Genomic DNA, 14,211 nt, shown 5'->3' on the forward strand with positions numbered 1-14,211 from the left:
CTCGCGTGTATTCTACGCTATAGTTCTATGCTAAAATCGACAAAAATTGGCTAACACTTTGGACTACCCGGTATACAGAGTTGATTTGATTCCTTTCGCCGAAACTCATCGGTGATTAGTTATTACAGTATATAACGGCTATGTACAGTTTCACTAAGTTAAAAAGTCGCCGCGAAAATAGCTCCGTACGAAAATTCCCTCGCAAAATTTTCGTACCAATTCCATAAAAATAAATGGTAAATAGATAAGAAAAAGAAACAAAGAGAATCGGGCGAAGAAACGGAATAAAAAAAAGTATAATAAATGGTGAGCTATTAAAAATCGTGATTAGTATTCGTTTAATAATCGTGTCTTTCTATGTACAATTTGTAAACGTCTCGCTAAAGTTAACATAAATTTCTACACGTTATGTAAATACATATAGAAGGTAAAAAAAGTATACTCGTCGTCGAAGACGAAGCGGGAAAATGTCCCCTCCTAATTCTACATAATGAAAATGTAAGAGTCTAACAAACCGCAGATCTCTATACATCTAAAGATCTGTGGAAGTAGAAATCTATATGGATTCTAAGAATTCCTTATCATGAATTACAGATTCCAAATATTCGTGCGATCATAAATTTGCAGATTGAAAGACCCGTAAAAGCATGGATTTGTAAAGCGAAGAATTTATAGATTAATTTAAAAAATCTCGAGAGAATAATAACTTATAAAAGCACGAATCTGTGGGTTCTGTGACTTATCGAAACATGGATTTTGAGAATCCGAGAGCCTATGAAAAGTATGCGGGGCTACGGATATATGAATGCGCGATTCGTTCTATGGATTCTAAGGATCCGCGTGGAGTCTATACATATCTATATATCTGTACGTGTATTATATAATTATGTATATATATAATTAATCGATTGTGTTAAATTGGGATGTACATGCTATGCCGCGAGCCTGCTCATCGGCCGAAATACTGCACGGTGCTCCGAAACATTACAAGGCATCGCTACTTGCTGCTTACAAAGTCGTTCTCACAATTTCGAGCGTACTGATCTCGTTTCATTAATATACGTCTATTGCTCAATAGGATTTTATTCTTGAAGATACGTTTAATTAAGTGACCGTATATATGTTTCAATGAAGTATATGTAAAATTCATAAGCTTTCACACAATTATTAAAAGTAAAAATTTCCATCTTTCTAAAGCCGATGAGAGAATTATCAAATTATAATATAATTAACAATACTTATAATACGTTTTATCAATTATATAACATGTCACATTAATTTTGTTCGCAATAATAATTCAATATCTCACGCTAGAGACGATCTAGGATTAAATGTGCCATTCTCAATTTATGATACACTAGCTTATACCTATATAAGATTCAGAAAAATACGCCAAGTATTAATTCAGTATTCAATGTAAAATATGAATTTTTTTTTTACTTTCGTTTGATTTCGCGACACAAGATCATCCATTTTCCATTCTATGCGCGACTCTGCTAGTTGATTCGCGATGCTCTCTGTCGGATTTATGGGATTCCGCGTGAAATCGTGATATACACACGTGAGATCCATATTTCCAGGCGTCATGGCTGCTGTGACCCGCATGAGATTTCCGTGCGAACGAACGAGAAATCGCTATCGCTTCACCTCGATAGACGATCGTTACTAGAGACACTCGAGTCAGAGTTTGACTGAAAAAGTTAATTTAAAGTAATTTCTAGGTATAAATAAATATTAAAAATGTTCATTAAAAATAATAATTACAAGTCTAAAAATATTTAACGAATTTAAACTATGTTAAAAAACTGAATTAATTATATATTTAATTCAAAATTGCAAAAAGACTGTCTTGTTGCATTATAAGAATAATGTTGTATTTTGTATCGTGTAAAAAGTTCATAAAAAATATTTAATTTCTAAATAATTTGCGTCTATAGCTCCGAAAAAAATATTTTTTCTGTGATTTTTAACTTAACAGTATAGAAATAAAATCAGAAATTTATAACAATAAACTATATATTGCTATATATATTACTGTTTTTTTTTTTAAAATATGCAATTTTAAAATTAACATAATTTGTAATTCAAATTTTTTCAATCAGTAGATAAGATATAATTTTTGCATGATAGTTTTTTTGCATATAATTGTTATTAGTACTTGAAATTTTTTATCTTGACAAAATCACGAGAGAAGAGCTATTACTTTGGCTCGAGTATATCTCTAGTTACTACTCGACGTTACTAACACGGGAACACAGGAACTCACCAACCTTAATGCATATTGATACGAAGTGGTGACTAGTAGGTTTTTGCCGAGCACTCGGCCGCGTCCGGTCTGTATGTTCCCGCCAACAAGAGTTTCCCAGAGATAGAAGAAGAGATAATATCGCGAAAAATATTGAAGAGAAAGCTTAAAACGAGATAAAAAGAACAATTTTACATCATATTACAATAATTTGTAATAACCGCGATTATTCTGAGATGGCGTTTCAGCCATTTATATTCCTCTATATTGTATTTCGCGTGATATAGACAGCAAAATATTTTTTTATCGCATTAACATAATATTCATGCGGTACTTATAAGTCTATCATCGTTTTTCATTATAGATGACAGACTTATAAGTACTGCGTGCATATTATGTTGCTCTATGAATAAATAAGCGTTTATGAATATTTATCCCGAATTAATCCATTGCGATATCTGTCAGAGACTGCTAAGAAGTATGCTTTGTTCCCGGTATTACTTATATTAGCTCTTATCAAGTATTTAAATATCGAAAATTTTATCTCATTTAATGGAAAATACGATTTTAAACAAAAATACTATTTTGAAAATCGATTCCGAGAATTCCTGAGAATATTTTTTTTTAATTATTGCACGATTTTTAGATATATATATATATCACGCGCTAATTATTTCACAACATTATATCTCTTCTTCTTTATTATTCGTGATATAGTCACGAATACTGAAACGTTATCTTGAAAAAAAAGATAAGAAGAGGTTGGGATTGCGTATAGAGTCTCTTTACATGCGTACAAAATGTTGCAACGAAGAGTTTATCGCTCACATGAGTTTCACTGCATATCTCGCGAATTAGAATTTTTAGAGGCCGGACGCGGCGGTGAATAAAGTGCGCGATTAATTAAATCCGTGGCAAGTGGAATTCGCCGAATTCGTCAACTGGTCCCAAATTGTTCGACACCTCGTAGCCTTCCTCCAGTGAGGTAGCTGGATTCCGAGTCGCTTACACTCGTGCGCGTATGCCATGAAAGACTGGCAGTAACAATGCTGGGTTGGGCATTCGCACATGTCCTGAATGCAGGCTTTGAAGAACATCATCGGATTCACCTTCTTGTGACAGGGGTCGAAGATTTGCGATTTCAGTCGATTGCACAGTCTACAAAAATAAAATTATAAGTTGTAAAAAATAACTTAGAATTCGTCTATTTTGAAAGAGATAGAAGTGAAACTTTGAAAATATTTATAATGAAATCGGAATAATAAATGAAAGAATGAAAAAGATAACGATAATAATCAGCCAAACTATATATGTTATTAAGAATTATTAATAGCAATCACATTTAATATTGAGAATATTATTCTTTTGCAATATTATAAGAATTATAAGAATAATAGAATTTTAGAGAAATTATTTTATCATTGTATGAAATCAACAATATATCAACAATATATGATAATAACTTTTTGATTCTTTTTTTAATTTCTAAATTTAAAAAAATATCATATAATATATAAAGAAAAAAGTGAAAAATTCATGTAAATTACCGGTGATTTCTTCCTCGACAACGTTCTTCCTTTTCAACATTTCCTAATCTTGGAGATCGAGTGCATGTTTTTTTGGCGCTCACGACCCAAGATTGACCAAATTTCTGCGCATCCTGCAGCAATCGGCCGCGTCGCGTCGTGAAATCGTCCTTGGTCTGGGAATTGAAGTTACCGCAGAGACCGCATAATCGACCTCTGTACGACGAAGGCACGGACACTTCGAGAAAGCTGATACCATCCCAGAGAACCTTGATCCCGATGTGCGTGTTGACAATCACGCTGTCAGTCGTACAGTTAATATCCAATCGGTTAGTGATATGATAAGGAAGGTTCACTTTCTTGCCGTTTACCTTCACCCTCATTTTTTGACCAAGGTTTACTTTCAAGTCACCGATCTGTAATACAGGATGCGAATAGAGCAAAAGGTTTTTCTTCCTGATGCGACTGATTCTTTTAATAAAACAAGAAATCCTTGTCTCGAGATAGATTTCATCTCGTAATGATATTAGTCAAGCAACTTGACAATCAAAACTCGTAGTTTGAGTACGTATTATTCGACATTATTAATTATAGATATTTTCAAGAACGTTGAAAGCATTAGTTATAATATTATTCAACTTAAAAATTTAAACACAATAATAATATGATTTTCTCAAAAATCATTATTATCATATTTTCCCAAAAATCATATTATAATCATATTTTCGTCAAAAATCATATATATACATTATATATATATATATATATATATATATATATATGTACATGTATATTCTATTATATATATTATATATATTCTATATTATATATATATTATATATATTTTATTATATATATATATATATATATATATATATATATATATATACATGTATATTCTATTTAATTAAAAAAAAATGATGCTTAATTTATTCCGCATTACAATTACACTGATAATTTTGCATTAATTTAATCACTCACTTTTAAAGCGATGGTTTTGGTCCATGCTGAAGATTTTGTTCTTCTTGCGTCGTTAGTTACACGTATGCTAAATGTGCGAGAGACACAATCAGTGACCAATTGATATTTGCATGCCCCCTTGAAGCTGTAAAATTTACCGTCAAACGTGCGATAGTGCGGGTCTCCAAAAACCGTACAAATCCCATCACCTGGAAGAATCGATAATTTTTTAAAATTCTAAATATCAATCGCATATAGCGTAACGTTGTACAGTATGCTTACTTTCAACGCATCGAGGACAGCATTGACCTTCCGGATGTTCTAATTTTGAGTTTGGTGGGCAAGGAAGATTCAACTGCGGACACATAGGCATTGCACAGCGTACCTTGCCCTGTTTGCAGGTGCACGTCTTGCAAGAATCAAGATTCCAATTTTCGCCATCCTGCCTAGGACAAAAAAGAACGTTTAAACCAACTGAAAACAAACATTTAATCCCGCGAAAATTTACCGCGAATTTACGAGACTTATTTTTTTATTTAAAAAAAAAATATTAAAGGAAAAATACGATATATTTTTGAATTTTAGTTGAAAGTACGTTAGTTGAAATAAAAATTTATATTTGTCGATATATTTACTACGGTCTATTACTCCTATTATCTCTATCAGTTTTGATAACAAATATTTTTTAATTTTATTTCTCGGACAATTTTTTTAAAAACGAACCAAAAAATTAATAATTGAAGATCAGATAGCTGAATCTTAAAATCAATATATTGAAAATATATAGAAATACATATGATGAAAATCGTATTCAAACAATATTCTTGACTTTTTATTAAGCCATTTGTTTATCAAAATTTCACAATATTTTATTCCGTTTATTCTCGATAATTGCTTGTTTACGTCGCATTCACAAAGTAAAATCATTTATCGCGATGAACAAAAAGCGTGATACTCGCCTGATAAGTTCTTCCGCCATAAGAGCAGGAGGCCCTGCTCTCCAGAACGGTTGGACATTTCGGGCAACAGTGACGGGTCATAGGGTTCTGAGAGGGCTCGCTGGGACATTCCAGTACCGGACAGGTATGCCTTTCACACGAGAGCATCGAATTGGTGCAGTTGCACCACGTGCATACATCCACCTTATGAAAGGAGCCCGAGTCGATTACGCGCATGTCAATCATACACGCGCCTTTCGGAGGTAGGAAGAATCTTGCGCTGCCTGCATAAAAGAGAAAAAAGTGCTTTTAACTTGAATGCATGCTCTATGTTGTGTAAGTAATGGCGCATATTATAAGCGAAATGCTCTGAACCATTCTCTTTTTACGCGCAATAGTGATATAAATTGTATTTTTTTTTTTATTATATTCACATATTTTCATCTCTCTCTCCTTCTTTTAATAAAATATAAAATAAATATACATATTTATATAAAATTTGATATTCGAATAAGTATGATACTCATAAATTTTTTTATCAATTTTGTGTGGATTCAGTTATAAGTCTAAAAATAAGTCTAAAACGGATGTTTGTTTTTTAATGCTATATTTTTATCATATGCGTATTTTGTTATGCGACGCATTATATTTGATTGTAAAATTTGAAAGTTGTGGAGTTAAATATTTTCACAGTTATAATGACTAGCTATTCTCTCGAATGGCTAGATCATAATATTACGTGATGACAATCATAACATTACGTTATTATGGCTGGTTTTTGCGCAATTGCGACATTGGAAAATAATCAGATTCGCATAAACCGGTTCGCGCTTCTGATATTATGTGAAAGAGAGAGAGATCGCGGAATGACCTATAAAATTCAAAGTGACTTTAATTGTTTGTGCAATATGATCTATTGAAAATATTTCTTTTAAAAAATGATCTCGAAGAATGAAAATCTAATCGTTATTAATCTGCATTTGCCTGGCAATACTTACGTAATAAAGCAATCTTGTATCTTTATGTAATATTACACCCACGTACAATTATTGAGCTTATATATCGTAAAGGAACAATGAAATTATCACACGGAATCTCAATTGAAAGAAATACGCGTTTAAGCATTTAAATAATAAAATCGAATAAGCAGATTTCTTCTTTCTGAGCAATTCGAGTGCTAAACTCAGATAATTTTGAAGCGGTGCGCTACATTTCATCTCGAATAATGGAAATTATATAATTCCTTTCACCTCGACAGCGTGGACAACACTTGCCAGGATCGTGAACAATCCTCGAGACAGGACAACTGAGTATCGGACAGGCTAACTTTGCACATATGAGCTTATTGTTGTTGCATCTACAGGTTACGCAAGGGTCCTCAGTTGTCACCGACCTATCCGCGGTGACTTTCTGCCCGTTCACTAAGCATCCTGTAAAATACGATGACATCGATTATTTGCGCGTTTGGTTTATTCTCTCTTTATATTCGGACATAAAAATCCGACATAAATTTAACTGCACATTGTATAATATTAACATTATAATATAATAATTTATTATATTATAAATAATATTAACGTTATAAATAAATATAACGTAAATATAAAATAAATATAAATGTTAATTATAATGATAATAAATAATAATTATTAATGATAATTAATATTATAACAAAATAATTTATTTGAAACATATATGCGGAAAAGTATGCAATATATAATACAGAGAGATTGTGCGTGTAATTATACGATTCGAAAAAGAATCCAGATTCTTATGACATCGTGTACAGTATTAAGTTTATGGGAACATATTTTGTACGAAGCAAAAAAATGTCACAATACAGGCATTATCGTTTGTTCATTTTTCGTTCGTCGTGTAGAAGTGACGCTGTAATTTTCAATCATTATCGTTCTCCCCTCGTTATATCGGAGAGAAACATTCCAGCCTTAATTGCGCGGCAAGATGCATTGAGGGGGATCGTGAGAAATATTTGTGAGATTGGCGTGATTAATTAGCAGCAGCGGCATCGAAGGGGAAAAAGAAAAATATTACGAACCGTCGCATGTCGGGCAGCATTGACCACGTGGGGCCGGTTTCGGATTGGAGCAGGGCGTGTAACACTCTAGCTTTGCTCTGGTGATGATGCCCGCTTTGCAGGTAAATATGAGGCACGGGTCCGTCTCCGTCCATTCCGTCTCAGATGCGTGATAAGTGCCGTTGTGTATGCATCCTGCAATTCATAAAAGCAACATCGTTCCTCAAAGTACTAGTATTATCGAAACTGCGCAATTCTGAAGAATAACGCGTTGAATTAAACATTTGGAATGTGTTAATCTTTTTAGACGCTCATTTACGTAATTACATATTCGAGAGTAAAAATTAAGATAATATAATTATATACGACATCTCGGTCTCTCGATAATTCAATGTTGTACTTTTATATTTTAACCTTTTCCATAAACGCAATCGCATACTATGTTTTCCAAACAGATTTTGTCGTCGGCGAACACCACACGAGCAAGCTTACGTCACCATTAACATAATTAATAGGGTATGATAATGGGCACTATGCGCGAGCATCTGTCAGCTACGTGTCATAAACAGAGACAGTCGCGAGAGACTGTGAGGCTAGAGTTCTTCGGGTTTATCACCGTATCCGCAAACAGAAGCGTCTTTGTGCCCCGAGAACAATGCTCCGCCGACTGAGCATTCCGCGAGTTCTCGCCTTTCCTTCTTACCGCCGCCGACATATTCCATCTACCTCTTTCTTTATCTACCTCTCGCTCGAGTCAATTAGGATGATTAGAATAATTAGAGGAATTAGCGGACAAACGTCCTACCTGTACACTTGTAGCAACACTCGTCGTCTCGCGGCTCCAGCAACGCGTAGCAACCTTCGACGTTCGGGCATTGTCGTTTCAAACACTCGACGAATCCGTTCTGAAAAAAGAACCGGGAAAAAATTATTTTTTCCTTACACATATGCGACAAAGTACAATAGAATGAGCCAGAAGTTGCGTTTTTTTTTTTCTCTATTGGCTTTTAATATCTTATTATTAATCGAAGTGCCAACTTCTGAGACACTTTGTAGACGAAGAGAGAAAAATTCCAATGTTGCTTGCAATGTTGCAAAAATAAAGAGGGAAGATTATTCTTCGTTATAAATATGATTTATTATTCGCACTCTTGAAAAGTATAATTCATCGTACTTTGTGTAAAATAGTATTCAAAGATGATGAAGTGATTTGCTGAGATTACCAATCATTTGCGAGATTTCGTCGAGGAAGTAGTTTCGTCACGCTTTTGGCACGAGGAAAAAGCTCGCGAGAGGAATGTGGACACTCTAAATAAAACGCATTATGAATCGGGAATTTGGTCGGTGATTGAGTCACGCGTCACAACAACCGCGACGGCGACAGCGAAATTCCGGCTTGACTTTTTTTTCCAATGTCCGCATTATCGCGTTCCAGTAATTATTTCTCCGGTTTCGTTATCCGGATTCTATAATTAACGGATTTATCATCTGTCAGAATTACGTAAAGTAATTTCAAATGTGGATTGTACTATATCTCTCTCATACATGTGCCGAATGTACGAGATGAGCCTAATTGGACATGCCGCGAAAGAAAATCTTCTGTTTTTCCTCGTTTTTTGTTTTTAGACTCCCTCATCTATAATATATGGATATTTTTACGCAACGCGTTTGAAAATTAATTAGTTTCTGTAATTGATATGCGAATCGAAACAAGCAGGACGTCAAAACAATCGGAGATACGGAGATACTTAGGAAAGATCAGTAAAAAAGAAATCAGTAAAGAAAATATCTTCCGCGACAATTAACAATCCATCTTTTAAAAAAAAAAACATGTTTTTTTTCTAACATTTACATAAACTCGATTTTTGCTTTATTGTTTAATTACTTATATTGTTAGTCACCTTTTTTCTCAGTAATTATACGTTATTAGCACCACACGTATACTAATGTTTTTTTAAATTGCCTCGCATGTTAATTACATATGTAAGCTTCTTTCCTGTTATAATCTAAGAAGAATATAAAAATAAATAAATATATTATTTCATTCTTTTTTATTTAATTTATTAAATAAATAAACAATATAAAAATATTAAAAATATAACAAACGAATTTCTATAAAAGTAACTAAATATTAAAAATATAATGGACGAATTTCGATGGGAGAGTAAATAAATATAAACGCGTCAGAGAGAGCGTATTCTCTTGCTCATAGAGCCAGCGAATATTCGTTCGTCCGGACGACTTATGATTGTGCCTCGTAAATTGCGGATGATTGATCACGGCCGATCACTTCGGCGCAACAAACAAATAATTATGTCACACAGTGTCGGCACGTCACTCGTTGCTGCAATAGCATCGGCAGCAGCGGTAGCAGCGGCGGAGCGAAAACAAGAAGCCTCATCTCGGTCGGCCACGAATCGACGAGTCAATGAACCAAACGCGCAGATAAATCGCCGCGGTCGCGCTAAGATCACTCGTTGATGCAGCAGGGAGATGCATCGAGGCCACGCGGCGGCGCATCATAAGAGGCACACGCGGGAACGAGCGTCCGTACGCGTGTGTATGTGCGCGAATATGCACGAAGTGCGAATCGATCGAATCGTCGAACGCGTCCAAGTGGAAATTCCTCTCTTTGACCTCCCGAACCAGGCCAGGCTACTTTAACCCCTTTAAACACTCCGTCACCACATGGCGTTGCCTCGTCGCGTGATAATAACATAATCTACGAATTAGACTAGGAAAACGGTACACATACTCTCTCTCTCTCTCTTTCTCTCCCGATCTGCCTCGCGATCTTTTTTTCTCTTTACAGAGAAGCGTATCGGATTTAACGAGAGGCGGACTTTTCCGCAATTATCTTGCTAAGTCTCGTCGACGTGATTGTTCGATCAATCGAGTGTACGCGTTTCCCACCGTGCTTCTCCTCTACTGTGTTCACATTCCTCTTTCGTTACGATCTACAGGATATCCAGGCTTAATGTCTGTATTTATATTCATCGAAATTTATATTTTTGAAAATCCAACCGATCTTTTATACAAGTTTTATAAAAGTTTTGCATGCTATTATATTTTACCTTTTTAAAGTCCAGACATTATCGTCATAAGAGTCGTCAGACATATTTTTTATTTATTATAGACTACTATATATTGTAAACTATTTTTTCAAATTTACGATGTTATATATCTCTATTCATCATTAAACAAACTGAAATATTCGTAAAATCGAAAAAAACAAAATTTTCTTTTTTTATTATAGCTTTTGCAGCTTTTCATTAATTTATGTTAAAACTGGTATAATTAAAGGATATAAAATTAATTCAAAATAAACGTTTCAACAATTCAATGAAAAATTTTGTCAATTTACTTAGTGCAAGTTTTCGCATAAATATTTTGAAAATTAAAAAGCGTCTACACGCCACGTCTGAGAAACATAGAAAACTTGAAAACGTTTCTTTTTTCTGATCTCATAAACACATGTATATCCAGCGACTTTCTTACATAAAAAAACAGTTATTAAATATATAAATTTTATTTTAATATAGAAGATGCTTAAGAAGCATCTTACTTATCCGGCTTATAGACTCTAGACTCTTTTCAACTTTATACGATATTCAATGTACTAATTTTGCTTGTGCCCCGTTAGACATCGATTAGTGTCTTCGATTGCACACGATTTACCTTACAAATGCAGCGGAAGCATTTTGTGTTCACAATCTTGACTGTAACGTCTTCTCCCTCAGTGTCGCAGGTCTCTCGGCTTCCTGCAATCGAATAGCAATAGATATAATAAATAGGAACAATCGGATTATATCGCTTTATGACTTTATATCGCGCCGCAATATACCGGGGTATGCGCGATAGAGCACTATATATACAATTACAATGCAGCACATTCCAATCGATTGATCGACTTTTGTATGCTAGAGGCTTCCTCCTTCCTTAATACGAAGAATCGAATGCTCAAGAATTTACTGTTACGTTTTAGATAGCGATCATGCACGATCACGGATGAAAATCGGTTCTATAATAATCGATTTTAATATTTTAATAAGGTTCATTCGTTGCTAAATCAACGCGATATACTGGAATGGAAATTATAAATGGAATTAAGTTTATAATAACTAAATTCGGTAGTTATTTTCATTTCGATACCGAGTATTTTTTTCACAATCTTTTGTCATCGTACTATTATATATAATAAACACAAGTTTACAAATAATATATAAATATTTATAGATAGATTTTTTAAAATTTAAGATTGGAATAATTTTTTTTTTAAATTTTTAACAATGGACTTTGTTTTCCTTTGTTCTCTTTTGCTTTCATCATAAGAGTTAAGCGCGACATGGACGTCGTGAACGTACCTTAGGACGTACCTCAGTCGCGTTAAACTCTCCATTTTCCAGCAAAAGTCGCGTTCTGCTGCTAGGTCGTCGGGAGCCGCCACCAAACGTTCCTCCCGGTTCCTTCACGCACGTATTCCTGCACACTTTAAGCAACTTTTCTGTAAAACTTTTTCTCAGATTTCTCTCTCTCTCTCTCTCTTTTCTATTTACACTTTCCAAGCGTAATCCGCCAAACCATTAAATTTCTAAACATTCGGGTAACGCTCGTTTTCTATTTTCAAATCTCCATTTAAGTGCACGAGAAAGCACGTATTGTTTTGTGTTATTACATTGTTTTTAATTTTACTTTTTTATTATTTCTCCAAAAGGAATATCACACACACACACTTTCTAGGGCAAAAGAGAATATCGCCCTTCTCACTTTTTTTTTATTTTTCCTTTTTATTTGTTCTGTCAGCACGAGTTTGGCGTTTTTCTCCTCGAGAAAGCGCTTGGTCTACTCTGTCACTGCTCTCAGAGATTTAACGCGTGTGACGTACAGCTTTCGAGGCGGCTTCGCTTTATTTATCTCATCGACCTATTTTATATTTCTTCGCAAAAATCGCGAGAGAGAGGAGGAATCGATTGTTCGTTTCGTCGATGGCTTCTCGGACGAACGATTGCACAACTACGAATATTGCCACTTTCTTTAAGAAATGTTTAAAGATTAATATTTTCAACACTAAATATAATTGTTTAATTATGATATTTGTTTTACTTCTAATCCTTCTGTTGAAATAAAAAAATTCCGAAAGTAATTAAAAATATTACATTATCATAACAAAATTTAATATGCATAGTATTCTAATATCATCAAAATATTTCTTCGTGATGTATGCAAGAGATAAATAATAAATTCTCAACTTTTTTATTATTTTTTTAAGATTATTTAAAATACTGAGATTTGATTTTCATATTTTCATATTGAGATTGAAATTCAAAGATTAGCAGATTTATATTTAAAATCGTAAAAATCAAACAAAAACCAATGGAAATTTTATTTATTTTAATCATTCATTATCTTTGAAAATGTATCAAGCATTGATTATTAAAAAATTAATTTTGTAGCGATTGGATAGATAATGATACAACGAGAGCTCGTAAGAAAAAGCAAGTGGCAATAATTAATTAGCGATTATTCGTTTTCAATACGAATCAATACTGATATCATTTAACATATGAATATGTCAATTAATATTCTCATGCGTGTTGCTTTTGTTAACTGCTATTCGAAAAATATCGGCGCATTATTTTAAAGTGCGCAGGAATGTGTGTGCGAGAAAGGACGTTGGTGCATTTGCGGTCGTTTTTCTTTCAAATTTCCTTCTTATTCTCGTTTTTATTTATCGATATATATATATTTTTTTTATTTTGCCTGCGACTTTTTATAAAAATTTGACGCATGTAACAAAACGCGAGACATTTATGCTCATCACAGTAAGTTTCAAATAGTCTCGTAAAACAGCTTTTATCTCTCTTTTCACAATCGTTATCTTCGATCATCTCTCCTCATGTTTTTCCGTTTTCTTTCTCTGGTACTCCTCGAGCTGGTTGCACGGTTAAAAACTCGGAGAGCAGTCAAGAGAGCGCGCAATAAAAGCGGTAACAAACCTCGCGCCATTCATTCATCGAATGTTATGCGTGCAATAAACACGCGTAGATAATTAGAATTTGTATATTCAAAAACATTAACACTTTGTCTATCATAGCGATTGTACACGGGTCGCATCTGCATATTCTTCATGAAATTAGAATGTTCGCTAATTATTCTTATGAAAAATTTTATTTTTTGTTTAATTCATATCTCCATATCCAATTTTCGAGAAAATACAAAAGATATTATTATATAACATGACAATCAAAGCGTTAAGTCGAACATTAAAATTGAGTTTCAATGAACTTAATTGTCTTTAATATATTTACAGTATTAGTAAGAAAATTAGGAGACTTTAATGAAACAAAATAATGGCGTTAATCTTTGTTCGGTGAATATTTGATGATTACAATTTGATAAAATATAAATATTTTGAAAATTATAAATCTTTGAATAACGTTACTTTCAAACACTCTATAATTAAATTAGTTGAATTCAATTCAAATGATCGAATTTTAAAAAAATAAT

The 14,211-nt window shown here is 33.5% G+C and overlaps 1 protein-coding gene across 4 annotated transcripts in view; it reads right to left on the reverse strand.

Annotated features, from left to right (window-relative positions):
- Positions 1 to 321: 321 nt before the first annotated feature.
- The window catches only part of LOC105253956 (BMP-binding endothelial regulator protein), a 36,254-nt gene continuing 22,364 nt past the window's right edge, over positions 322 to 14,211 (reverse strand). For 2 of the 4 annotated variants that reach the window (XM_011262338.3, XM_011262339.3), the window contains exons 3-11: positions 11,383 to 11,465; positions 8,510 to 8,609; positions 7,726 to 7,899; positions 6,920 to 7,099; positions 5,691 to 5,953; positions 5,014 to 5,173; positions 4,753 to 4,940; positions 3,793 to 4,187; positions 2,112 to 3,403 (exon numbers count right to left, since the gene is read on the reverse strand). In XM_011262338.3, the coding sequence (XP_011260640.1) occupies positions 3,145 to 3,403; positions 3,793 to 4,187; positions 4,753 to 4,940; positions 5,014 to 5,173; positions 5,691 to 5,953; positions 6,920 to 7,099; positions 7,726 to 7,899; positions 8,510 to 8,609; positions 11,383 to 11,465 (1,802 nt within the window). In that variant the 3' untranslated portion in view covers positions 2,112 to 3,144. Of the gene's footprint in view, positions 1,692 to 2,111; positions 3,404 to 3,792; positions 4,188 to 4,752; positions 4,941 to 5,013; positions 5,174 to 5,690; positions 5,954 to 6,919; positions 7,100 to 7,725; positions 7,900 to 8,509; positions 8,610 to 11,382; positions 11,466 to 14,211 lie in introns of those variants that run through there. The other 2 variants (XR_889420.3, XM_025412576.1) reach the window with 2 other exon arrangements.

Source organism: Camponotus floridanus, unplaced genomic scaffold (assembly GCF_003227725.1).
Source record: "Camponotus floridanus strain SB8 unplaced genomic scaffold, Cflo_v7.5 scaffold53, whole genome shotgun sequence".
NCBI lineage: Eukaryota > Metazoa > Arthropoda > Insecta > Hymenoptera > Formicidae > Camponotus > Camponotus floridanus.